This window comes from Moschus berezovskii, chromosome 21, assembly GCF_049115385.1.
Source record: "Moschus berezovskii isolate FMDL1 chromosome 21, NW_MosBer_1.0, whole genome shotgun sequence".
Classification (NCBI taxonomy): Eukaryota; Metazoa; Chordata; class Mammalia; order Artiodactyla; family Moschidae; genus Moschus; species Moschus berezovskii.
This window is the reverse complement of record NC_142480.1, coordinates 27967141-27994885: the sequence shown is the minus strand read 5'-3', so window position 1 is coordinate 27994885 and position 27745 is coordinate 27967141. Positions and strand designations below refer to the sequence as shown.

The 27745-nt window shown below is 37.9% G+C and overlaps 1 protein-coding gene across 2 annotated transcripts in view; it reads left to right on the top strand.

Annotated features, from left to right (window-relative positions):
- NUBPL (NUBP iron-sulfur cluster assembly factor, mitochondrial) overlaps nucleotides 1-27745 on the top strand; it is a 258493-nt gene that overhangs the window by 77301 nt on the left and 153447 nt on the right. For both annotated transcript variants that reach the window (XR_016035623.1, XM_055418221.2), the window contains exons 5-6: nucleotides 20005-20044; nucleotides 20135-20225. Coding sequence is in view for 1 of the 2 variants with exons in the window: in XM_055418221.2 (XP_055274196.1) it covers nucleotides 20005-20044; nucleotides 20135-20225 (131 nt within the window). In the remaining variant the exon portion in view is untranslated. The remainder of the gene's footprint in view (nucleotides 1-20004; nucleotides 20045-20134; nucleotides 20226-27745) is intronic.

Genomic DNA, 27745 nt, shown 5'->3' with positions numbered 1-27745 from the left:
GCTCAAAAATGAATTTGAGATTTTTGAAAGCTCGGTGGGTTAATAAAACCAGTTTTATATGTCATATAAATTTGATAAGAAGGCTGTAAATGTCACCATATAAACCAAAAGATAGGGATTACAGAAATTTATATAAAAGATATATCAAAATAACCAAACATAGTCAATTATAATTTTACAGCCATAACCCCAGTTAAGACTTTTCTGTTGGCTTAAAAGATGATACACATTAATTATAGAATAACTTGGTCTCTCAGTGTTAAATCATTTCAGGAAACTTGTCTGGGCATCATCAAGCAATAGAAAGAAAACATGCTCCTATATTTGCTACTCTTTCAACTGTGTGTTATCTTCTGATCTCATGTATGTTGGCATGACCTTAATTAAACCTTCTGCTCCTTTGGAGATGTGTGTGGTAAGAATATGAGACTTAGTATGAAACAAGCCTAGACTCAAATCCTTACTCGTTTCATTGCTAGCTGTTTAACTTTGGGCAATTTAGTTTTCTGATCTTTGACTATAAGAAGTATGACATATAAATACTTCATGCATCATATGAAGGCAACTTTTCAAGGCCACAGCTAGAAGTTGCTAATTTCTTATAATAAATTAGCTTTCCTGGGGCCTTCCCTAGTGGTCCAGTGGCTGGGACTCTACAGTCTCAAAGCAGGGGGCCTGGATTCCATCCCTGGTTGGGGGAACTAGATACCACATGCCACAGTGAAGTGTTCTCATGCTACAATTTATAAAGAAACTATTAATAATAAAAAATAGTGGTAATAATAATATTTTACTGTACTGAAAATGACTGAGTGACCAAATATAGGGTGTGCAGGTTTACTTTACATCTATTTACTTTTGACTGTTTGCCTCTTTACAGAATTGTTTTGGCCGTTATGTCAACATGCAGTTTGAGTACCAGCTGTACTGAGCAAGAAGAATATGGTATTGGTTGGAGAGGCAAGAAAGAGGCATGAAAAAGATAAATAATCATACAGGGTAACATTAAAAAAAAATTTATTTACTTTGAATTGAAGGAAATTTGCTTCACAATATTGTGTTGGTTTCTGCCGAATGTCAGCATGAATCAGCCATAGGTATACGTATGTCCTTTTCTTGAACGTCCCTCCCACCCCTCTAGGTTGTTATAGAGCCTTGGTTTGAGTTCACTGAGTCATATAGCAAATTCCCATTGGTTATTTATTTTGCATAACTGAACTGAATGTATGTTTCCATGTTACTGTCTCTATGCATCCCACCCATTTGTTAAGTGTTTTATGCTGGAGGAGATTAGAAGAGGGATGGCTGTGGAGAGCTGGTTTGGAGGCTACCATGCAAGAAAGGCATTAGAGACTAGGGATAGCCTTCTACTTTCCTCAACTGTAAAATGGAGATAGTACTGCCTCATGGGATTGTTATAAGGATTCAGTGAAATATGGTATCTGTAAAGTATCTATACAGTGCTGTATGACACATAACTGCTATTTTTGTTATTCTTCTACACTGAATGTAAGCGGTTCCTTCTGATATCTTAAAAAATTTTTCCTTCACAGATGCCTGACTGCTCCATTAACTTGGAGATAACACATAGTTTTCAACTTAAATACTAACTGGTTATGTGGAACATAATGTTGAAAAAATTCTGATCCATATCTGGTTGCAACAAGAAAAAATGTGGTCAGTTAGTGATCAGTTAGTGCTCAATTAGTGATGCCAAAGCAGGTGTAAAGTAGGCTGGAGGCCAGGAATTGTGGTGAATGGGTTGTTGGAGTATGTGAAGCAGGTATTTATCATCCTTACCTGTAGTCCTGTTATCACCTGTTTTTTTCTAGTCCTCCTTTCACTTCTTCTTGTTAAACTCTGCAGTATAAATTGGCAAGATTCAGATGTAGGATGCCAAGTTTGTCCCTGTATTTCTAGTTACTCAGTAAATATTTGCTAAGTAGTTAGGTGGTACAGTGGTAAAGAATCTGCCTGCCAGTGCAGGAGACGCAAGAGATGTGGGATCGATCCCTGGATTGTGAAGATCCCCTGGAGGAGGAAATGGCAACCTACTCCAGTATTCTTGCCTGGAAATTCCATGGACAGAGGAGCCTGATGGACTGCAGTCAGTGGGGAAGCAAGAGTTGGACACAACTGAGTGAGCGAGCATGCACGTACACACACACACACACACTAATTAAATGAAGAAAATCAGAAAATCATAGCTCTAGATTGATAAGAATTTGAGATAGCAATCCTTCCTCCAAAATATCTCTTTATATATTATTTTTATTATTCTAGAGAGCAGCTTCTATTTAAAAAATATTTATATCCTCTACAAAACTTAAGTTCTCAATGTGGCTTACTCATATCAGATTCTTTTCCTAAGGGAAGCCACCCACATGAGAAAAGGAGAGTTTTAAATTGAGGGAAGGAATGGGTTGGAAAAGAAAGAGGCAGTGTTTTAATTGGGAAAGGGGTTAGATTTTGAGAAAGATTTGCTTGGATGGCTTTCAGTTCTTAGATGAGTGGATTCATGGGATGGTATAGTAAGGTTCTAAGATGGTACAAAGATGAAAAGTGTGCTGAAGATAAATGAAATTGTAATGTTGATTAATAGGTGTATTAGTTGCTCAGTGTGTCCGACCCTTTGCGACCCCATGCCCACCAGGCTCCTCTGTCCATAGGGTTTCCCAGGGAAGAACACTGGAGTGGGTTGCCGTTTCCTTCTCCATGATTAATAGATATACAATAAAGGCATCGAAGAATTTTCTTTGTGTTCATACTTTTTGCCCGCTTCTCTAAATTCTAGATCACTTTCCTTTCCACTTCTATTAATATTTATAGTATTATTACTTTTGGGCTCTCCAGGCTTTCACGTGAATTTTGACCCATTTTATTCTCACCTTTACTCATCTTCTCTCTAAATTCTTCTTTTCTTTTAGGTAAGCTAGTAGGGAAATCCCATGGGCGGAGGAGCCTGGTGGGCTGCGGTCCATGGGGTGGCGAAGAGTCGGACACGACTGAGCGACTTCACTTTCATGCACTGGAGAAGGAAATGGCAACCCACTCCAGTGTTCTTGCCTGGAGAATCCCAGGGACGGCGGAGCCTGGTGGGCTGCTGTCTTTGGGGTCGCACAGAGTTGGACACGACTGAAGGGACTTAGCAGCAGCAGCAGCAGCAGCAGCAGTAGGGTATTCAAAACCTTTCCTAGGTACTATTAATTGGTGGAACTACTTTGTCTCCCCAAACCACTTGAAGTTCTCCTGAAAGAACAATAGTGGATACGACTCCTTGCATCTTATTTCTCCTAAGAAAGGTTCTTCGTTTTAGAAAGAAAAGAAGGAATACGAAAGTGGATGGTGAGAAAGTGAAATTGTAAAATTTGCATTGTCAGTCCATTCTTACTTTCTGAAGGTTCTTATACCTTTGAGTGTCTTCTCATTAATTTGTGGGTAAAGGCTTGTTTTTATAAAACTTTTATTATTTACTTGATTCTATGTTTAAATACTTCTTAAAATTCACAAGACGAGGTTCTATATTCTTGGCTGCACTCTGTCTGCATTTTAAAAATGGACTTAATACCTTTAATTATATGATATCAAGCTATAATTTTTTTTCAAGGCATATATTCCTGACCTTGGTGTTCAACTGTATTTGAAATACTTTCTTTATTTTTGGAGCTAAAGGGACAGAGTAGAAGGTACAGAGATTTTTCAGGCTTATTGCTAATACCAGGTAAATGGGAATGTCTACTATTTAGCTGATTCATGAACAGTGGGATTGCTACAGAAAAAGATTTGATTCTAGATCAGAGTTATCCTTGGAACATTTAATGATGTCAACTTTAATAGAAAGGTTTAAAACAGTCTTTTTAATGCCCATTTCCTTTTTACCTAGTTTTTAATCTTGACATGGTCACAGTGTCTATTTTAGCTTGACAATTAATTTATAATATAAAAGTAGTCTCTAAATCTGTTTGAAATCTATTGGTGACATATAATCCATTAATTAAATTTACACCTGTTAGAAATGATGGAACTTTGTTGTAATAGAATGAGGAGGATACGGCAGTGTGTCATTCATTCTGTGAGTGGCATTGTGGCAATTGAGATAGTTTGACTTATAGTAAGAATCTTTTGTGTTTAAATGCATGAGCTATTGTGAAGATATGAGGAAGTAGAAAATAATGATCTGTGTCATGGTATGTTCTGCTAATGATGGTCTCTTCAAAATGCTATTATTCACAGGACAGTGGATTCCAAAGTATCTATGCAAGCTTACAGTAGTACTGTGTTAGTTTTCCTATTAGGTTTATGTGGAGGAATGGCTGTACACATTTTCTTTAAATAAAAATGTAGGGCAAAGAAACTAATTTGTACATGTAATCATGAGTTATTTTTCAGTCTTTCTCTGTTAATTTAAATGTGTGCTTCAGCCCATGCCAGCAATATATTTTGGTAGTTTTATTAATTAAACTAAAATGCTTTTCAGTTCAGTTCAGTCGCTCAGTCGTGTCTGACTCTTTGCAACCCCATGAATCACAGCAGCGTCAATTTTGTTTACTCCAGTTTACATAGGAGAAGATGGTGAAGGATGTGCCTTTTTCTTTAATGTATATGCAATACATGTTTCAGTTTCAGTGTACATTTTTTATAGTTAAATTTTGAAGAAATCACTTAACATGGTGCTGAATCTGCTCACATTGCTGAGCTTTTGGTTTATAATTGATTATTCACTAGTACAAGAGATATTTAAAGTACACATTTTCTCTGGATTAGGAATTAGCATACTAGTAAAGTAGATTAAAGATTGTTCCTTTACAGTGTTGCTGTTCAGTCACTCAGTCATGTCTGACTCTTTGCGACCCCATGGACTGCAGCACCCCAGGCTTCCCGGTGTCCTTCACCATCTCCCAGAGCTTGCTCAAATTCTTGTTCATTGAGTTTACAGTGTTTGACATTTTAATTTTCAGTTTTGTGAAAAGATTTTGATTGACCCAATGTCTTAGTCTATTCAGGCTACTGTTACAAAAATACCATGTATTGGGTGGCTTAAATCACAGACATTTATTTCTGTCATCAAAGCGCTAGCCAGGCCCCACCCTGCTTAGCTTCCACGATCAGACGAGGTCAGGCGTGTTCAGGGTAGTATGGCTGTATACAGACATTTATTTCTCACAGTTCTTGAGTCTGGGAAGTCCACAAGCAAAGTGCCAGCAGATTTTGGTCTGGTGAGGACCTGCCTCCTGATTCACAGATAGCCATCTTTTTATTGTGTGGTCTCATGGTAAAAAGAGCAAGAGAACTCTTTGGGGTCTCTTAGGTTACTCATCCCATTCATGAGAACTCTACTCTCATGACCTAATCACCTCACAGGACCTACCTCCTAGTACCATCAGGTTGGGGGTTAGGTTTGCAACATAAGTTTTGATGGTGGAGGTGGGGTCGGAAATCACAAACATTTAGTCCATAACACCTAGTTTGAATTTCTAATTCCAGTTTGAGCTTCACACCCATGTTTTGAGCAGAGTCAAACTACTCAAAGCATCTGTATTTCAAATGGAGGAGTAAAGGAATAGATAATATTCATATTCTCTTAATTTACTTTAGTATAATCTTTTTCCTGTTAGATGAGGCTGCCATTACTATTGCAGGTTTTAGCCAATGCACTAAAACAAGAAAAGGAAGTAAGTATTATTAATAGTGGAAAGGAAAAGATAGAATTGCCATGAATTTGATGTAATATGTCTACCTTGAAAATTCAAAGATATGAATAGAAAACTATTTGAAAAATAGAGTTCTTCAAGATATTTTGGGGGGATATAAGATCACTGAATAAAAATCAGCAGCTTTCCACTTTTAGTTCTGTCAGGTAGGCAGACAGTGTTTAGAAAAACTCTTCCTGAAACATGTATATTATCATATATGAAACAGATCGCCAGTTCGATGCATGAGACAGGGTGCTCGGGGCCGGTGCACTGGGATGACCCAGAGGGATGGGATGGGGAGGGAGATTGGAGGGGGGTTCAGAATGGGGAACACATGTAAACCCATGGCTGATTCATATCAATGTATGGCAAAAACCACTACAATATTGTAAAGTAATTAGCCTCCAACTAAAATAAATAAGTTTAAAAAAACTTATCAAATTGCACACTTAAAAAAAAATAAAAAAAAATAAAATGTGGAGGGTTCAAGAAAAAAACCAAAAGAAAAACTCTTCCTGTAATGGCATACCTTAAAATATTATGTGGAATTTTAACAAAAAGTACTTTTCAATGCATGCCTGAGGTAGTAGGAAAGGAAGAGAGTTTCTGAGAACTTAGAAATAATAAGAAAGTGTGAGCTAATTAGCATTGGTTAGCATTGGAATTGATGTCTACCCAGGTATTACCTGCTTATCCTTGGTAGCTTAGGACCTATATTTTTATAGATCTGTGTTTGAGAGAATGGAGATGAAGTTTGGCACCTTAGGTGGTGGGGAGGGAAAGAAATTTCAGTGGAGAATCACCATGTAAAAAGCTGGGATGCCTGAAGGATGACATCCTTAATAAATGACCAGTGAAATATCTCTTCCTTACACTGGTGGTTATAGGGATGTATATTGAACTTATCTTTGGCTCTGGGTAGAATGCAAACCAAAGGAAGCGGGGGGTGGGGGTGGTGGGGGACGAGGGTCAGGGAAGATAGATAAAACAAAAGATTCGGTTCAGTTCAGTTGCTCAGTGTGTCCGGCTCTTTGCGACCCCATGAATCACAGCATGCCAGGCCTCCCTGTCCATTACCAACTCCCGGAGTTCACTCAAACAAAATATTAGACACAACTAAAGAGGAAGTCAGTTAACTAGAATGTAGATGAAAAGAAAATACTCAGAATGTAACCTATACAGAGGACTGGGGGAAAAAAAGGAAATTTGAAGGGCATGGAACATAGCATGAAAAGGTCTGTCATAGATCTAGTAAGACCTCCTAGAAGGAGATAATGGAGAAAATGTGACTGAGACATTTTATTTAAAGAGATAGATAATGGTTGAGAGGTTTCCAGATAGAACTAAAATTTAGGAAAGCAATAGTATATAATTTGGCCTGGGAGAGAGTCATTAGATTTTAAGCATTCAGATGGGAAAAGGTAGCAGTATTGATTAACTTTATAATATAAATGTTTATGTACATTACTGGATCATCATTTTAAGAACAGAACTGGACCGTGTGATTTCTGTTTTAAAAGGGGGGAATGAGGGAAAGAATCACAATAAAAAAATAAGGCTACTCCTCAAAAAAGTTAGGCAAAGAGAAAGTACAATACAGAATAGTTGATATGAATTCAAATGTACCAATAATATAAATATTAACGTTATGCAACTCTCCAGTTAAAAGAATAATATTGTAAGACAGGATAAAACAAAACCTAAAACCATAATTACAACAAGAGTAAAATCCAGATAGGTTAAAGCTCTTTAGAAGAGTTGTTTCTTAAAACATAAAAATGTACATAGGTTAAAAGTTAAAGGATCGAAAATGATAAATCAGGCAAAATGAAAGTGGGCATGATATTAATAGACAAAATAGACTTTGAAGAGTTTTAAAGCAAAAGTATTACTGAAAGTGAGGAATTGCTACCTGTAAACAAACTTCCTCTAATGGCTATCTATGGACTCTTCTTTTTGAATATAAGTGGAACATTTGCAAAAATTGACTGTGTGCTAGCCACTGAAACAGGTTTCAGTGAATTTCAAAGATTATACATTCAGACAACATTCTCTAATTGTCACACAATTAATTTAGAAGTTTATAACAAAATAGTAACTAAAAACATCTACACATTTGGAAATTAAGTTGTTTAATAACTTATGGTTGAAAGAAGAAATAATGAAAATGAAAACATGAGACAGTGCTAAAATAATATTTAGAGATAAATAGTCATGTTATGTATAAAAAGAAGAAATTGAAAATAAATCTGGTAACTCTATAACTGAAGAAATTAGAATAATGCAGTCAACCCAAAGATAGTAGAAGGAATAAAGTGATTAAGAACAGAAATTAAGGAACTTGAAAGCAAAGATACAGTAGGGAGGACTAACAGAAGTGAAAAAAAATTAATAATTTAGACAAATTTCTCATAAGGTAGAATTAAAAAAATGTATAAATAAATTGGAAATAAAGAAGGGAATTGATGGATACAACCATTAGTTTTAATTATGAGAAAATGTTTTAACATTTTCTGAAATAGAAAATTCCTGAAAAAATATGTATCACCAAAACAGGTTAAGAAATAAATAGAATATCTAGATCATTCCATACTTATTTAAAAAAATGGAATCAGTAGTTAAAAATCTTATTGTGATGAAAATAGCAAGCCAACACTCAAAAAACTGGTAATTCCAATCTTACACAAACTCACTCATGGAATAGAAAAGTATACAGTACTTTACAACTTATGAGGCTTAACTGTGAGGCTAGTTAAACTTTAGAAAGCTGGGATGAAAAGAGAAAAATTATGGAACAGTCTTCCTAATTAATGTATGTAAAAAGACTGAAGCAAATGTTAGCAAACCAAATTCAACATTATACAAAACAACTATATTATGATTAAATTGGATTTAATACAGAAAAGCACTTTGATTCAGTATTAGTAAAACTTTGTTAATGTAGCTTACTATTTTAGCAGATTAAAGGAGAAAAGGTATAATTCAGAAATATGCTGTAAAAGCATTCTGCAAAACCCAGCAACCATTTATGATCAAAACTCTTCTTGAACAAGGAGTAAAATTATCAGAAATTTCTTTAACCTGATACAGTGTATCTCTAAAAAATATATAGCAAAAATCATACTCACTGGTGAACTATTAAAAGCATTCCATTTAAAATTATGAGTAAGAGAAAAAGGCTGGTATCGCAGCTTTATTTAACATTATATAGGCATTCCTACGGAGAAGGCAATGGCAAGCCACTCCAGTACTATTGCCTAGAAAATCCCATGGATGGAGGAGCCTGGTAGGCTGCAGTCCCTGGGGTCGCTAAGGGTCAGACACGACTGAGCGACTTCACTTTTACTTTTCACTTTCACACATTGGAGAAGGAAATGGCAACCCACTCCAGTGTTCTTGCCTGGAGAATCCCAGAGATGGGGGAGCCTGGTGGGCTTCCGTCTATGGGGTCACACAGAGTCGGATACTACTGAAGTGACTTAGCAGCAGCAGCAGGCACTACTAACCTGCAAAATAAGTTCCAACACATACTAACACAGATGAATAAGCAATTAAATAAAAGAAGCAAACTGTCATTATTTGCAGAAAATATAATTATTTAAGTCGAAATAAATTTAAATCTACGGAAAAATTATTAAAATGGACCCAGAAATTTAGTAGGGTGGTTAGATATAAGATTAATATATGAGAAAATTAAACTTCTATTAGTACCAATAAAGAATTAGAAAGTTCAGTTTCAAAAAAGATACAAATAGCTTGAGAAATACAGGGTACCTGGGAACAAATCTAGCAAATGTACAAATTTCATGTGGAATATTTTTTTAAGTTTTATTGAAATAGAAAGATGGCAACAATGACCCTATATGCAGGACAGCAAGAGACACAGATGTAAAGAACAGACTTTTGGACTCTGTGGGAGAAGGCAAGGGTGGGATGATTTGAGAGAATAGCGTTGAAACATTTATATTACCATATGTGAAATAGAAGACCAGTCCAAGTTCAATGCATGGAAGAGGGCACTCACAGCCAATGCATTGGGACAACCCAGAGGGATGGGATGAGGAGGGAGGTGGGAGGTGGGGCTTGGGACGGGGAGACACATGTACACCCATGGGTGATCCATGTCAATATATGGCAGAAACTACCACAATATTGTAAAGTAATTAGCCCCCAATTAAATATTTTTTTTAAAATGTCAGTAAATGGAAAACAAATGATGTTCATGGATAGGAAGACTAAATTTTATAAAAATCTCAATCTTCCTAATAGTCTTGCAAATTCAGTCAAAACTCCATTTGTCAAAAGTGATGACCAAGTTGAATTTACGTATTATAAAGAGGAGCAAAGGGTCTGTGAACAGATAAGAGAGAATAACAGGTGACTTGCTGTGCCAGATAAGAGGACTTATTATAAAGCTGCACCATATGCCCTATTATATGAGGAGAGTCAGGCTCAAGGATAGACAGATAAACAACTAGGACTGAATAGATAGTCCAGAAACAGACTTATGTGTATTTGGAAACCTGATTTATGACAAGGCTGGCATTGCAGAGTATTGACGATGGGGCAATTTATTATCCGCACGAAAATAAAAAAGTGAATCCTCACACTACACACACGAATTAATTTTAGATAGTTTAATGACTTAGATGGCTCAGATTTTAAAGCGTCTGCCTGTAGTGTGGGAGACCCGGGTTTGACCCTGGGTTGGGAAGATCCCCTGGAGAAGGAAATGGCAACCCACTCCAGTACTCTTGCCTGGAAAATTCCATGGATGGAGGAGCCTGATGGGATACAGTCGACAGGGTCGCAAAGAGTCGGACACAACTGAGCGACTTCACTTTCACTAATGACTTAGATGTGAAATTCAAAGCCGTGGAGGTTTAGAAGATAATATGAGACTGTCTCAATGACTGTATTACTAAAGGCTTGCTTAAAGAAAACCTAAAAAGCATAGAATATAAATGAAAAAAATTGATTAGTTTGATTACATAGAAAGTAAGAACTTCTCTTATTAAAAAGACACTATAAAGGATTTCTACAGAACCTTGTTCGAGATGATGAACTCAAATACCTAGTGCATTTGATTAATGAATTTGCTACTTGTGCAACTAGAAAATAGTTTAGAAACAAATAGCTAATAAATACGTAGAAAATGAAGGAAACACATATACACATTCTGCACAAAGATCTTATCAGTTCAGAGAGACAAAGGAAAAATAATATTGTGTGCTATATTGTTCGTCGGTTACTAACATTTATGTGATTATATAATAAAAATTGTGTGATATAATTGCATTGGGAAGATGGGTGCTTGAAAAGTGTATCAGTGTTTGTGGAAAAGAGCTAAATAGTATGTCATAACTAAAAACTGTCATACTTTTGGTTTGGTAGATTAGCTAATTGTATAGTATCAACATTAATTTTCTGGTTGTGACTAATTGTACTACGGTTATATAAAATATTAACATTAGGGAAAGCTAGGTGAAGGGCATATGATGACTTTGGCTATATTTGAGACTTTCTGTAAGTGTAGTATTAATTCATCATAAGATGTTTAAAAAGTCAGTTAATTAGCCATCTGTATGTCTCTGGAGAATTGTCTGTTTAGGTGGGTGGGGTGAATTGCGAAAGTAGCATTGAAACATAAATTCAGTTCAGTTCAGTCGCTCAGTCGTTTCTGACTCTTTGTGAACCCATGAATCACAGCATGCCAAGCCTCACTGTTCATCACCAACTCCTGGAGTTTGCCCACACTCATGTCCATCGAGTCGGTGATGCTATCCAACCATCTCATTCTCCATCGTCCCCTTCTCTTCCTGCCCCCAATCCCTCCCAGAATCAGGGTCTTTTCCAATGAGTCAATTCTTTGCATGAGGTGGCCAAAGTATTGCAGTTTCAGCTTCAGCATCAGTCCTTCCAAAAAATAATCAGGACTGATTTCCTTTCGGATGGACTGGTTGGATCTCCTTACTGTCCAAGGGACTCTCAAGAGTCTTCTCCAACACCACAGGTCAAAAGCATCAATTCTTCAGCGATCAGCTTTCTTCACAGTCCAACTCTCACATCCATACATGACCACGGGAAAAACCATAGCCTTGACTAGACGGACCTTTGTTGGCAAAGTAATGTCTCTGCTTTTTAATATGCTATCTAGGTTGGTCATAATTTTCCTTCCAAGGAATAAGCGTCTTTTAATTTCATGGCTGCAATCAGCATCCGCAGTGATTTTGGAGCCCAAAAAAATAAAGTCTGACACTGTTTCCCCTGTGTCCCTATCTATTTGTCATGAAGTAATGGGACCAGATGCCATGATCTTGGTTTTCTGCATTTTGAGCTATTTAAGCGAACTTTTTCACTCTCCTCTTTCACTTTCATCAAGAGACTTTTGAGTTCCTCTTCACTTCCTGCCATAAGTGTGGTGTCATCTGCATATCTGAGGTTATTGATATTTCTCCCAGCAATCTTGATTCCAGCCTGTGCTTCTTTCAGCCCAGTGTTCCTCATGATGTACTCTGCATATAAGTTAAATAAGCAAGGTGACAATATGCAGCCTTGACGTACTCATTTTCCTATTTGGAACCAGTCTGTTGTTCCATGTCCCGTTCTAACTGTTGCTTCCTGACCTGCATATAGGTTTCTCAAGAGGCAGGTCAGGTGGTCTGGTATTTCCATCTCTTTCAGAATGTTCCACAGTTTATTGTGATCGACACAGTCAAAGGTTTTGGCATAGTCAATAAAGCAGAAATAGATGTTTTTCTGGACCTCTCTTGCTTTCTCCATGATCCAGCGGATGTTGGCAATTTGATCTCTGGTTCCTCTGCCTTTTCTAAAACCAGCTTGAAAATCTGGAAGTTCATGGTTCATGTATTGCTGAAGCCCGACTTGGAGAGTTTTAAGCATGACTTTACTAGCGTGTGAGATGAAGGCAATTGTGTGGTAGTTTGAGCTTTCTTTGGCATTGCCTTTCTTTGGGATTGGAATGAAGACTGACCTTTTCCAGTCCTGTGGCCACTGCTGAGTTTTCCAAATTTGTTGGCATATTGAGTGCAACACTTTCACAGCATCATCATTCAGGATTTGAAATAGCTCAACTGGAATTCCATCACCTTCACTAGCTTTGTTCGTAGTGATACTTTCTAAGGCCCACTTGACTTCACATTCCAGGTTGTCTGGCTCTAGGTGAGTGATCACACCATTGTGATTATCTTGGTTGTGTAGATCTTTTTTGTACAGTTCTTCTGTGTATTCTTGCCACCTCTTCTTAATATCTTCTGTTTCTGTTAGGTCCATACCATTTCTGTCCTTTATTGAGCCCATCTTTGCATGAAATGTTCCTTTGGTATCTCTAATATTCTTGAAGAGATCTCTAGTCTTTCCCATTCTATTGTTTTCCTCTATTTCCTTGCCTTGATCACTGAGGAAGACTTTCTTATCTCTCCTTGCTATTCTTTGGAGCTCTGCATTCAGATGCTTATATCTTTCCTTTTCTCGTTAGCTTTTCGCTTCTCTTCTTTTCACAGCTATTTGTAAGGCCTCCTCAGACAGCCATTTTGCTTTTTTGCATTTCTTTTCTATGAGGATGGTCTTGATCCTTGTCTCCTGTACAATGTCACGAACCTCCATCCATAGTTCCTCAGGCACTCTGCTATCAGATCTAGTCCCTTAAATCTATTTCTCACTTCCTAATTGTTAGGTATTTGATTTAGGTCATACCTGAGTGGTCTAGTGGTTTTCCCTACTTTCTTCAATTTTAGTCTGAATTTGGCAATAAGGTTTTCATGATCTGGGCCACAGTCAGCTCCAGGTTTGTTTTTGCTGACTGTATAGAGCTTCTCCATCTTTGGCTGCAAAAAATATAATCAGTCTGATTTCTTTGTTGACCATCTGGTGATGTCCATGTGTAGAGTCTTTTTGTGTTGTTGGAAGAGGGTGTTTGCTATGACAGTGCTTTATGTTGGCAAAACTCTATTAGCATTTGGCCTGCTTCATTCTGTACTCCAAGGCCGAATTTGCCTGTTACTCCAGGTGTTTCTTGACTTCCTACTTTTGCATTCCAGTCCCCTATAATGAAAAGGACATCTTTTTTGGGTGTTAGTTCTACAAGGTCTTGTAGGTATTCATAGAACCGTTCAACGCTTCTTCAGCGTTACTGGTTGGGGCATAGGCTTGGATTACCGTGATATTGAATGGCTTGCCGTGGAAACGAACAGAGATCATTTTGTCGTTTTTGAGATTGCATCCAAGTACTGCATCTCGGACTTTTTCATTGACCATGATGGCTACTCTATTTCTTCTAAGGGATTCCTGCCCACAGTAATAGATACAATGGTCATCGTAGTTAAATTCACCCATTCCAGTCCATTTTAGTTTGCTGATTCCTAGCATGTCGACATTCACTCTTGCCTCCTAGCATGTCGACATTCACTCTTGCCATCTCCTGTTTGACCACTTCCAATTTGCCTTGATTCATGGACCTAACATTCCAGGTTCCTATGCAATATTGCTCTTTACAGCATCGGACCTTGCTTCTATCACCAGTCCCATCCACAACTGGGTATTGATTTTGCTTTGGCGCCAATCCCTTCATTCTTTCTGAAGTTATTTCTCCACTGATCTCCAGTAGCATATTGGGCAATTAACCACCCTCCGGAGTTCCTCTTTCTGTATCCTATCATTTTGCCTTTTCATACTGTTCATGGGGTTCTCAAGGCAAGAATACTGAAGTGGCTTGCCATTCCCTTCTCCAGTGGACCATATTTTGTCAGACCTCTCCACCATGACCTGTCTGTCTTAGATGGCGCCACACGGCATGGCTTGGTTTTTTTGAGTTAGACAAGGCTGTGGTCCATGTGATCAGATTGGCTAGTTTTCTGTGATTATGGTTTCATTGTGTCTGCCCTCTGCTGCCCTCTTGCAGCACCTACCATCTTACTTGGATTTCTCTTACCTTGGACGTGGGGTATCTCTTCACGGCTCCTCCAGTAAAGCGCAGCCGCTGCCAGTGGGTATTCACTGTATGATGCAGAGTGTTCATACCCGGTGCTCTGTGACAGCCTAGAGTGGGTGGGTGGGTTGGGAGGTGGAAGGGAGGTTCAAGAGGGAGGGGCCATATGTATACCTATGGCTGATTCATGCTGATATACAGCAGAAACCAACACAATGTTGTAAAGCAATTATCCTCCAATTAAAGATAAATAAAATAAGTTAGAAAAGAAGAAACAGCAACAATAAAAAAGTCAGTTAAGAGTTCTTGGCTCTGGAGAGTTATAAATAGGAGAGGGTTGGGGATTATTGACATTTAGTAATTTTTATTGTATTACTTGAACTGTTTAATCATTATGCCTATGTTATTGAAGAAAATAGAAAGTAGAACGAAGTTCAAAGCAGAATGAAGGAAAGTTGTTACTCTGAAAATTTAACTTGGATGCTTTGGAAAGAATTGATGAAGTTATGTGGAAAAGAGTCCTGTTACCAAATTAGCTATGGGGAGGATTGAGCTTGTTAGTTTAGTCAGAAGTTATAGAGGGAAACCATAAAGAAATATATGCATTCTTAAACATTTTAGTTTGGAACAATAAAAAACATTCTTATTCAGCAGTCTTTTAATGAAGGGTCATAGCTTTTTCTTTTTGTGAAGTGAAGGTCACTCCGTCGTGCCGACTCCTTGAGACCCCATGCACTATACAGTTCATGGAATTCTCCAGGCCAGAATACTGGAGTGGATAGCCTTTCCCTTCTCCAGCTAATCTTCTCAACCCAGGGATCGAACCCAGGTCTTCCATATTGCAGGCGGATTCTTTACCAGCTGAGCTATCAGGGAAGACCTTTTCTTTGTGTAGGGAGCCAGTGAATAGAGTAGAGTTCAGTAATGGATTTCTTATATAAACTGTGACTATATGTTTTATACATTATTTTAAATTTCACCCTCTTTAAAGAGGAGAAAGAGCTGAAGAATATATGATAAAATCTGAATATGTAATTCTGCTAGATTTTTATGTCCTAAACTTTTAGCCCGATACTTGGCTAAGTTATATAAGGTAAGTTAGCTTCTTACATACTTTGTTATGGTGAAGAAGTAGGATATGGTTGCAAGAATGACTGGAGGCATGACTGCACAGATAGTTTGATAAAAGAAACTATATTTTATAATAGTCTTTTGCCACATGAAGTGTATTTTCTTTGTTTTGTTGTGAGCATAAGTAGTACATTGGTTTTTCTCTTGAGATTAATACAGTTTCTTGTCTCAGATTAGAGAGTCAAGTTTTATTTTTATCTTTCTTTTATTGTGGTAAAAACCGTATAACTTAAAATTTACCCTGTTAACCATTTTTAAGTGTACGTTGTTCAGTCAGTCATGTCTGACTCTTTGTGACCCTATGGACTGCAGCACGCCAGGCTTCCCTGCCCGTCGTCATGTCCCGGAGCTTACTCAAACTCATGTCCATTGAGATGGCATCCAGCCATCTCATCCTCTGTCATCCCCTTCTCCTCCTGCCTTCAGTCTTTGCCAGCATCAGGGTCTTTTCCAGTCAGTCTGCTCTTAGCATCAGGTGGCCAAAGTATTGGAGCTTTAGCTTCAGCCTCCATCCTTCCAATGAATATTCAGAACTGATTTCCTTTAGGATGGATTGGTTGGATCTCCTTGCATTTGAAGGCACTCTCAAGAGTCTTCTCCAGCACCACAGTTCAGTGGTATTAAATACATTTATAATATTGTTCAACCATCACCACCAACTATCTCCATAGTTCTTTTCATCTTGTAAAACTGAAACACTCTGCCCATTAAACAGTAGCTCTTTATTGCCACTTCCCCATGCCTTTGTCAACCATCATTCTACTTTCTGTCATTTCATCTACTTTCAGTATCTCATTTAAGAGGAATCATACAGTATTTTTTTTGTGTGTGTGTGTGGCTAACTTACTTTACTCAGCATAATGTTCTCATGGTTCATCCTTGTTGTAGTATATGTCATAATTTTCTTCCTTTTTTGAGGCTGAATAATATTCCATTGTATATCTATACCACATTTAGCTTATCCATTCATTCATTAATGGGCACTTGGTTTGTTTCCACATTTCAACTATTGTGAATACTGTTGTTATGAACACGAGTGTACAAAAATCTCTTCAGGACACAGAAGCCCTGCTTTCAATCCTTTTTGGGTATATACTAATAAGTAGAATTGCTGGATTGTATGGTAATTCTATTTTAATTTTTTGAGGAACTCATATTATTTTCTGTAGCATTTCCATTTTACATTCCCTTGAATAGTGCACAAGGGTTCCCATTTGTCTATATTCTTGCCAATTGTTGTTATTTCCTGTAGGTTTTTATTTTTTATATTTTGATGGCAGCTATCCTAATACTGTGAATGATCTCTCATTGTAATTTTGATTCACATTTTAATAACAATCAATGATGTTGACCATTTTTTCATGTGCTTATTGGCCATTTGTATATCTTCCTTGAAAGAAATGTCTATTTACTTCCTTTGCCCATTTTTTAATTTTGTTGTTTTATTGAGTTTTAAGGATTTTCTCTATATTCTGGGAATTAACCTCTATAAAATAAATTATTTACAAATATTTTTTCCCATTTTGTGGATTGCCTTTTCACACTGTTGATATTGTCTCCTGATGCACAACATTTACAAACTTTCAGGAACTCCAGTTTGTCTGTTGTTTCTTTTGTCGCCCTTGTTTGGTGTTGTATCCAAGAAGGCCTCACCAAATCCAGTGGCATGAAACTCTTGCCCTGTGTGTTCTAAGAGCTTTATGATTAATAGCTCTTCCATTTAGGGCTTTGATCCATTTGAGTTAATTTTTTTATGTTGCGTAAATGTCCAACTTCATTCTTTTGCATTTGGATATCCAATTTTTCCAGCTTTTCCCCCATTGAATGATTTTAGCCTCTTTGTGAAAAAATCATTTGACTGTATAAGTGAGAGTATATTTCTGGGGTCTCTATTTCTATTCCGTTGGTTTATATGTCTGCCTTTATGCCAGCACCCCACTGGGTTTTGATTGCTGTAGCTGTGCAGTAAGTTTTTAAATAAGGATGTATGAGTCCTCAAGCTGTATTCTTCTTTTTCAAGATTGATTTTCATATTGGGGATCCCTTGAGATTCCATATGAATATTCAGTTCAGTTCAGTCACTCAGTCGTGTCCGACTCTCCGCGACCCCATCAATCACAGCACGCTAGGCCTCCCTATCCATCACCAACTCCCGGAGTTCACTCAAACTCATGTCCACAGAGTCGGTGATGCCATCCAGCCATCTCATTCTCTGTCGTCCCCTTCTCCTCCCACTCCCAACCTTTCCCAGCATCAGAGTCTTTTCCAGTGAGTCAACTCGTCTCATGAGGTGGCCAAAGTATTGGAGTTTCAGCTTTAGCATCAGTCCTTTCAGTGAACACCCAGGATTGATCTCCTTTAGAATGGACTGGTTGGATCTCCTTGCAGTCCAAGGGACTCTCAAGAATCTTCTCCAGCACCACAGTTCAAAAGCATCAATTCTTTGGTGCTCAGCTTTCTTCACAGTCCAGCTCTCACATCCATACATGACCACGGGAAAAACCATAGCCTTGACTAGACGGACCTTGGTTGGCAAAGTAATGTGTCTGCTTTTAAATATACTATCAAGGTTGGTCATAACTTTCCTTCCAAGGAGTAAGCGTCTTTTAATTTCATGGCTGCAATCAGCATCTGCAGTGATTTTGGAGCCCCCCAAAAATAAATAAAGTCTGACACTGTTTCCACTGTTTTTCCATCTATTTCCCATGAAGTGATGGGACCAGATGCAGTGATCTTTGTTTTGTGAATGTTGAGCTTCAAGCCAACCTTTTCACTCTCCTCTTTCACTTTCATCATGAGGCTTTCTGCAAAAAATGTTAACAGCATTTTGATAAGGATTGCATTGAATCTGTAGGTGACTTTGGGTAGTATTGCCATCTTAATGTTAAGTCTTCCAGCTGATGAACATGGGATGTGTTTTTATTTTTGTCTTCTTTAAATTCTTTCAGTAATATTCTATTCTAGTTTTAATTTTTTAAGTCTTTTATCTCCTTGATTAAGTTAACTTCGAAGTATTCTTTTTGATGCTGTTATAAATGGGATTTTCATAATTTCCTTTTAAGATTGTTCATGTGTATAAGAAATAAATTGATTTTTAAATTTTAACTTTGTATCTTCTACTAGATTTACTTATTAGCTCCAGTAGTTTTCTTTCTGGAATCTTTAGGATCTTATATATAAGATCATAATATCTGTGAAACGAGGAAACTTTACTTCCTTCTTTGCAATTTGGCTGCTATTTATTTCTTTGTCTTGCCTCATTGCTCTGGCTTTAACTTTCAGTATTATGTTGAGTAGAAGTGGCAAAAATGGGCATCCTTGTCTTACTCCTGATCCTAGAGGAGAAACATTTAGTCTTTTATTATTGAGTACTATGTTGCTTTGGGTTTTTCACATTTGGCTTGTATTATGTTGAGATTTGAAGTAAGAATGATGGACAAATTACTTATTGAGGCTGTTTTTTAGAACACTTGAAAATCATAGATGAAGTGTTTCTGAAACTATATCCCACCTGTTTTTAGATGTTGCTTCTATTGGGTGTGTTAGTTGTATACTTGGTATGATGTTTAAACTGTTTCAGATTGAGGTGTATTAATTTAAGAGTAGCAGTATGAGTAGCTTCGTTGTTTTTCAGTTGCTAAATCCTGTCTGACTCTTCGGGACTCCATGGACTGCAGCGTACCACGCTTCTCTGTCCTTCACTGTCTCCCAGAGTTTGCTCAGACTCACGTCCATTGAGTCAGTGATGCCATCCAGCTGTCTCATTCTGTCACCTCATTCTTCTCCTGCCCTCAGTCTTTCCTAACATCAGGGTGTTTTCTAATGAGTCGGCTCTTCACATCAAGTGGCCAAAGTATTGGAGCCTCATCTTCAGCATCAGTCCTTCCAGTGAATATTCAGGGTTGATTTCCTTTAAGATTAACTGGTTTGATATTGCAGTCCAAAGGACCTTCAAGAATCTTCTCCAGCACCACAGTTGAACGTATCAATTCTTTGGTGCTCAGCGTTCTTTATGGTCCACTGTCACATCCATTCATGACTACTGGAAAAACCGTAGCTTTGACTATACAGACCTTTGTCGGCAAAGTGATATCTCTGCTTTTTAATACACTGTCTAGGTTTGTCATAGCTTTTCTTCCAATAGCTTAGTTATATTTTTAATTTGACGCTGCTTGATGATTATGTTTATGTATAGTGACTTTCTCTTCTAAAAGATGTTTTTTTCTATTTCAGGCAACTTAATGCGGCCTCTTTTGAATTATGGTATTGCTTGGTGAGCATATTTATTTTACTTTATGTTAGTTTTCAGAGTAATATTGATTACCTTATGTAACTTAGTTGTATTTTTTATTTCCTTCTGCAGTATGTCCATGGGCTTCCTGGTTGAAGAGACTGCCCCCCTTGTTTGGAGAGGTCTTATGGTAATGTCAGCCATTGAGAAACTATTGAGGCAGGTAATAAAATTGCTTTAAGTAGAATTTTATTATGGGTACACTGTGGTAAATATTTGCTGATTGAAGGGTCATTTGCTGATTGAAGGATTCAGTCGTGTTTGAGATGTTTTGCAAAAGAATCCAGTTGATAGACTAAATTTATAATGAGTTATGTGGCGCCAAGACCGAATTCCACTGTCATGTGATTGAATCTTTCCCATTGCTTATTAGTACTAATATCTAATGTCTTATTTTATATTGTTCTGTTTCTCTTTTCAGACTCTATTAAGTCTGCAGTACAATGAGGATGTCTATTTTATAAGTAATCTGCCTTCTTTAGATTTATGGTTAATTTTATTGTGGCCAATATTGAGTTATAAGGGCATTGTGGAAATTCCTCAAATGTAGAAAAAATTATCTAAACCACTGTGTTTATGATTTAAAATTGCTTCAGAAGAAAATGAAATTTTATTTTACTCTGAGTACATACGGCTATATATTTATATATATAGTATCTGTCCAATCAACTTTAATTTATCCTTAAGGAAGAGAACATTTGATTGGATAATCTAAAAATATCAGATGGGCTCTATGTTATTTATAGAAATAAATTTCATTTTTTTCTTAGTTGCTGTACATTTATAGTTAATTATATTCTAGGTTATAAGTACTTCGCATTTTCTCCACTGACTCACAACATTTACCCCTTATTTATTCACATTTTACTTTAGGTCAGGCACCATGCCATAGGTTGACAATTCTAATCATAGATACTCCTATATTCATTTCCAGTTGTTAAAGTAAGTAGATATTTCTTGAACTCTGAAACTCTTCTTTTTCCCCTGTAACATCTTGACTTATTTTTCTGCTGCTTAAGTTCTGATAAATTTGCTTTTTGATCTTTGTTCCCAGAATCTTTCTATTTTCCCAGCACATTTAAGTCTCTTGGCTACATTTCTTTCTCTTTTACACTCAGATCCCATAGTTGGTTATTTCAGTTATACTCCTAACAACATTCCTGTCCATTCCGTCTGATCTTGACCTTTATTTTTGTGGATTAAACCAGCCTTTTTTTTTTTCCTTTAAGGAAATTTTAAAACAACCTTTATTCAGTTTATAATTAGAGTCAATGAAAGTTTGGAAACACAGAAGGAGGATTCTGATTTTAATATTGTTGATTGAAAAAAAAGTACAACATATAAGTTGAAAATTATGTTTTATTAAGTCCTCGGACTTAATCCTTGGATGCAATCTCTCAGATAACTCTAAGGAACTGCTTCGAAGTGGTAAGGGAGGAGCCAGGATATATGAATTTTTGCAGCAAAGTTTTCCAGGTAGTCAGAACATCAAAAGATTACTGTTAATTTGGGGAGAATGGATACATGTATACATATGGCTTAGTTCCTTTGGTGTCCACCTGAAACTCTTACAACATTGTTAATTGGCTATCAGTTCAGTTCAGTTGCTCAGTCATGTCCGACTCTTTGTGACCCCATGAATCACATCATGCCAGGCCTCCCTGTCCATCACCAACTCCCGGAGTTCACTCAAACTCATGTCGAGTCAGTGATGCGATCCAGCCATCTCATTCTCTGTCTTCCCCTTCTCCTCCTGCCCCCAATCCCTCCCAGCATCAGAGTCTTTTCCAGTGAGTCAACTCTTCCCATGAGGTGGCCAAAGTATTGGAGTTTCAGCTTTAGCATCAGTCCTTCCAATAAACACCCAAGATTGATCTCCTTTAGAATGGACTGGTTGGATGTCCTATACTCCAGTATAAAATAACAAAAGTTTAAAAAAAATTACTGTTACTAAAGAAAACCACATATCTCAAGTTAAGGAATTTAGTGCTTGTTTATGTACAGGAAGATGCAAGAGTTTGGGCTCACAGAAACCATTCCTCAGTTATCTGGAGCCCTCAGCTATCTGGGGCCAGTATCCTGTGCTTTCTCCTTCTGAGCTTGCTCTAAGGGTGCACCATCGGGGTGGCTGCAGAAGCTGACAGACTGCTAGATGACAGGCATCCTGTTTCTATCCTAGGTTCCCTCAGGGCTAACTGTCAGGGAGGCTACAATGCAATGGCTTGATGGCTGCAAATCCTTTGTTTACTGATGTGGCAGGCAACATTTTTTCATCCTCATTATTAGTTTTCCCCTTCCTGTGTTAGGGTTAGAATTCGCAACAGGAAGTGATTCAGAATTCCTCCTAAGGCTTTATGGATGACCACAAGAAGGTGGAAATTCTTCCACTTTCCACAGTAATCAGACACTTAGAGATTCAAGTCAGTGAGAAGAGACAGATTTACAGGCCAAAGGTTGGTGTTCTGAGGAGCATGCTTTGTGAAAATATAATAGCTGGTTAGATGCTCTGTGGGCTTCCCCTGATGGCTCAGCAGGTGAAGAACCTACCTGCAATGCAGGAGACACAGGAGACAGGTTCGATCGCTGGGTTGGGAAGATCCTCTCAAAAAGGAAATGGCAACCAATCCAGTATTCTTACCTGAAAAATCCCATGGACAGAGGAGTGTGGAGGGCTACAGTCAGCAACAAATTTCCTTCGTTTCTTGATGCTCTGTATAGCAGTGGATTGTGGAGGGTACCTGGTTCATTGGCCAATTTTTTAAAAATTGAATATAACACATGTACAGAATATAACACGTATACATGTACATAGGGTCCAGATAGATGGATTATCCAAAAGAGAAAATACCTTTATACTTATCACTTAGGTCAAAATGAATAGAATATCAATGTTTCAGATGGTCTTCTCCTATCTCATCCCAGATACTAATTTGTGGGGAGATGATAAGTACTTGTGGTCAGTCTGCCATCTTGAGCTAATATCTTTTTTAAAAGTTCTTTTTCCTTTCTTTCAATGTTTTACTGAGTTAAACTTACAGATATAGTAGGATGCACATATCTTATATATGGAGTTCAGTGATTTTTGATAAACATATATAACTATGTAACCACACCCCAGTCAAGATAGAGAACATTTTTATCCCCCTCTCGAAAGTTTCCTTGGGCTTCCTTAGGCTATCGCTGTTGTCATTTCTGTCACTCTAAGTGAGTTTTGTGTGTTCTTATACTTTTTATAAAGGGAACTTTATAGTATAATTCCCTTTTGTATCTCATTTGTTTTTCTTAGCCTAATGCTTTTAAAATCATCCTTGTTGCATGTATCAGTAGCCGAGTCCTTTTTATTGCTGAGTAGTAATTCCTTTGGATATAACCCAATTTTATTCATTTATTCTTCTGATGATAGACAATGTGTAGTCTCCAGTGTTTGGCTATTATGAATAATGCTGCTGTAAATACATGTGCAAGTATTCATAAAGGTTCCAGTTGTTTCAAATCTTTTTTTGTGTGTTGTCAGTCTCTTCACTGGTGGCTGTAGAAATGATGTCTTCTGATGGTTTCAGTTTGTGCTTCCCTGATGGTCAGTGATGTTAAGCTCCTTTTCATGTGCATGTTAGATTTTGCTGTATCTTCTTTCATAAAGTGTATGTTCAAGTCCTTCACTTTTTTTGGCTCATTTCTCTTCTTGTAATTGAGTATTCTGGCTATGAGTCCATTTTCAGATACATATATTGGGAATATTTCTCCCAGTTTGTGGCTTGCCTTTTGATGAGCTAAAGTTTTAAATTTTCATGAAATCCAATTTCTCAAAAAATTATGTTTAATGGTTAGTGCTCTTTGTATCCGCTGTAGGAAATCTTTGCCTGTCTACCCAAAGGTTGTAAAGATATTCTTGTATATTTCTTTTATCTTAAAATTTATAGGTTTGGCTTGTATATAGTGAATTAATTTTCTTGTGTGAAGTGAGATATGATCAAGGTTTATATTTTTAATTGTTGTATGATAACAGGAAATACATTTATTCTTTGTCCTTTGGTCCTGACACAAAGCTCCCCAAACCCTTAGAATTTCCTGAGTAGTAGATTTGTCCTTTGTCATTCATAAGAAGCCCCTTTTTGAGCACACCGGCTGGTTCATGCTAGGGAGATGACTTAGGGTGGAATCTCTAGATAGCCTCAGATGGGACTGGTCACCAGAAGACCAAGTACTTAGAGAGTTAGAAGTTTTCACCTCACCTGCCTGCCTCTGGGAAGGGGATGTGGAGTGGACTGCAGATTAAACGCTATAAAAACTCTTGAACAAGATTCGATGAGCTTCTGGGTTGGAAAACACATCCATGTGCTGGGTTGGTTATGTACCCTAGCTCCATGGGGACAGAAGCTCCTGTGCTCAGAGCCCGTTTGAACCTTGCACTGTGTACTTACCGCTTCTTCATCTGCCCTTTCATCTGTATCCTATACCCTTTATAATAAACTGGGAAATGTAAGTAAACATTTCTCTGAGCTCGGTGAGCTGCTCAAGTACAATACAGGCACACCTAAGATATTTTAAGTTTGGTTCCAGACCAGTATAATGAAGAGAGTATCACAATGAAGCCATTACACAAACTTTTGTGTTTCCCAGTGCACAAAGAGTTGTGTTTTGTTGTACTTTAGTCTGTTAAGTATACAGTAGCATTATGTCTAAAAGAAACGTTGTACATACCTTAATTAAGAGACACTTTATTGCTGGAAAGCATTAACCATCATCCAAAATCACTGCAGATGCTGATTGCAGCCATGAAATTAAAAGACGCTTGCTCCTTGGAAGGAAAGTTATGACCAACCTTGATAATATATTAAAAAGCAGAGACATTACTTTGCCAACCAAGGTCCGTCTAGTCAAGGCAATGGTTTTTCCCGTGGTCATGTATGGATGTGAGAGTTGGACTGTGAAGAAGGCTGACCGCCGAAGAATCGATGCTTTTGAACTGTGGTGTTGGAGAAGACTCTTGAGAGTCCCTTATACTTCTAGGAGATCCAACCAGTCCATTCTAGAGGAGATCAATCCTGGATGTTCATTGGAGGGACTGATGCTAAAGCTGAAACTGCAATACTTTGGCCACCTCATGCGACGAGTTGACTCACTGGAAAAGACTCTGATGCTGGGAAAGGTTGGGGGCGGGAGGAGAAGGGGACGACGGAGAATGAGATGGCTGGATGGCATCACCGACTCTGTGGACATAAGTTTGAGTGAACTCCGGGAGTTGGTGATGGACAGGGAGGCCTGGCGTGCTGTGATTCATGGGGTCGCGGAGAGTCGGACACGACTGAGCGACTGAACTGAACTGAAGCCTTCAGCAAGTCATAATCTTTTTACAATAGTGACATCAAAGGTCAGTGATCACAGATCCCAGTGACAAATACAGTAATAATTAAAAAGTTTGAAATATTATAAGGATTACCAAAATGTACTCATGTGGAAAAATGGTCCTGATAGACTTGTTTGATGCAGGTTTGCCACAAAAAAAAATGCAGTAAGGGAGATCGATCCTGGGTGTTCATTGGAAGGACTGATGCTAAAGCTGAAACTGCAATACTTTGGCCACCTCATGTGACGAGTTGACTCACTGGAAAAGACTCTGATGCTGGGAAAGGTTGGGGGCGGGAGGAGAAGGGGACGACGGAGAATGAGATGGCTGGATGGCATCACCGACTCTGTGGACATGAGTTTGAGTGAACTCCGGGAGTTGGTGATGGACAGGGAGGCCTGGCGTGCTGTGATTCATGGGGTCGCGGAGAGTCGGACACAACTGAGCGACTGAACTGAACTGAACTGAATTGTGAAGCATGATAAAATGAGATATGTTTGTAATTGAACTTAAGGAGAGGGATCTTGAGAACCTCTAATTAATAGCCAGTTAGCCCCAAAGCACATGTAACCGCCTGGATTTGTGATTGGCATCTGAATTGGGTGCAGTCTGTGGGACTAAGCCCTTAATATGGAGTCTGATGCTATCTCTAGGTAGATAGTGTCAGAGTTAACTTAATTGCTTGATCCTATTGGAAAATACACATTATAATGCTTTATCTAATTTTTCTAGCATTGTTTTAGAAGATTTCCCTTTCCCTATTGAATTGACTTGATACATTAGACAAAAATCAGTTAAGCTTATGTATAGGGTCTATCTCTAGACACTGTTGTATTCCAGTAATAGTTGAATCCTTACAGTAAAACCATATTGTCTTAATGATTGTAGCTCTTTAGAAGGCTTATTAGTATCAGAAAGTGAGAGTCCTCCAACTTAGTTCTTTCTTAAGATTATTTTAACTGCTTTAGGTTTTTTCACATTTCTATATAATTTTCATATTCAGCTTATCAATTTGTGTGGGAAAGCATGTTACTGTTTTCATTAGGATTTGTTGTTCTTCAGCTGCTAAGTCGTGTCCAACTCTTTGTGATCTAGTGGACTGCTGCACACCAGGCTCCTCTGTCCTCCATTATCCCCTGGAGTTTGCTCAGATTTATGTCCATTGAGTTGATGATGCTGTCTAACTGAGTTGGTGATGCTGTCTAACTGAGTTGGTGATGCTGTCTAACCGTTTCATCCACTGCCACCCCATTTGCCTTTAATCTTTCCCAGCATCAAGGTCTTTTCCAGTGACTCAGCTCTTCCTAATCAGGTGGCCAAAGTGTTGGAGCTTCAGCTCAGCATCATTCTTCTAATGAGTATTAAGGGTTGATTTCCTTTAAGATTGACTGGTTTGATCACCTTGCAGTCCATGGTACTCCAAAAGCATCAGTTCTTTGGTGCTCACCTTTCTTTATGGTTCAGTTCTCGCATCCATATGTGACTACTAGAAAAACCAGAGCTTTGATTATATGGACCTTTGTTGGCAAAGTGATGTATCTGATTTTTAAATTGCTATCTAGGATTGTCATAGCTTTCCTTCCAAGGAGCAAGTGTCTTTTAATTTCATGGCTGCAGTCAACATCCACAGTGCTTTTGGAGCCTAAGAAAATAAAATCTGTCATTGCTTCCACTTTTTCCACTTGTATTTGCTGTGAAGTGGTGGGCCCAGATGCTGTATCTTAAGTTTTTTGAATGTTGAGTTTTAAGCCAGCTTTTTCGCTCTCTTCTTTCACCCTCATCAAGAGGCTCTTTAGTTCCTCTTCAGTTTCTGCCTTTAGGGTGGTATCATCTGCATATCTGAGGTTATTGATATTTCTTCTGGCAATGTTGATTTCAACTTGTGATTCATCCCACCTGGCATTTCACATGATGTACTCTGCGTGTAATTTAAATAAGCAGGATGACAATATACATTCTTGTGGTACTCCTTTCTCAATTTTGAACCCACCCATTGTTCCATGTCCAGTTCTAGCTGTTGCTTCTTGACCCACATACAGGTTTCTCAGGAGACAGGTAAGATGGTCTGGTACTCCCATCTCTTTAAGAATTTTAGTCAGTGAAATAGAAGTAGATATATTTTCTTGAATTCTCTTGCTTTCTTGATGATCCAACACATGTTGGCAATTTTTATCTCTGGTTCCTCTGCCTTTTCTAAACCCGGCTTGTACATCTGGAAGTTCTTGGTTCACGTACTACTGAAGCCTAGCTTGAAGGATTTTGAGCATAGGCTTGTTAACATGTGAAATGAGCGCAGTTGTACAGTAGTTTGAATATTCTTTGGCATTGCCCTTCTT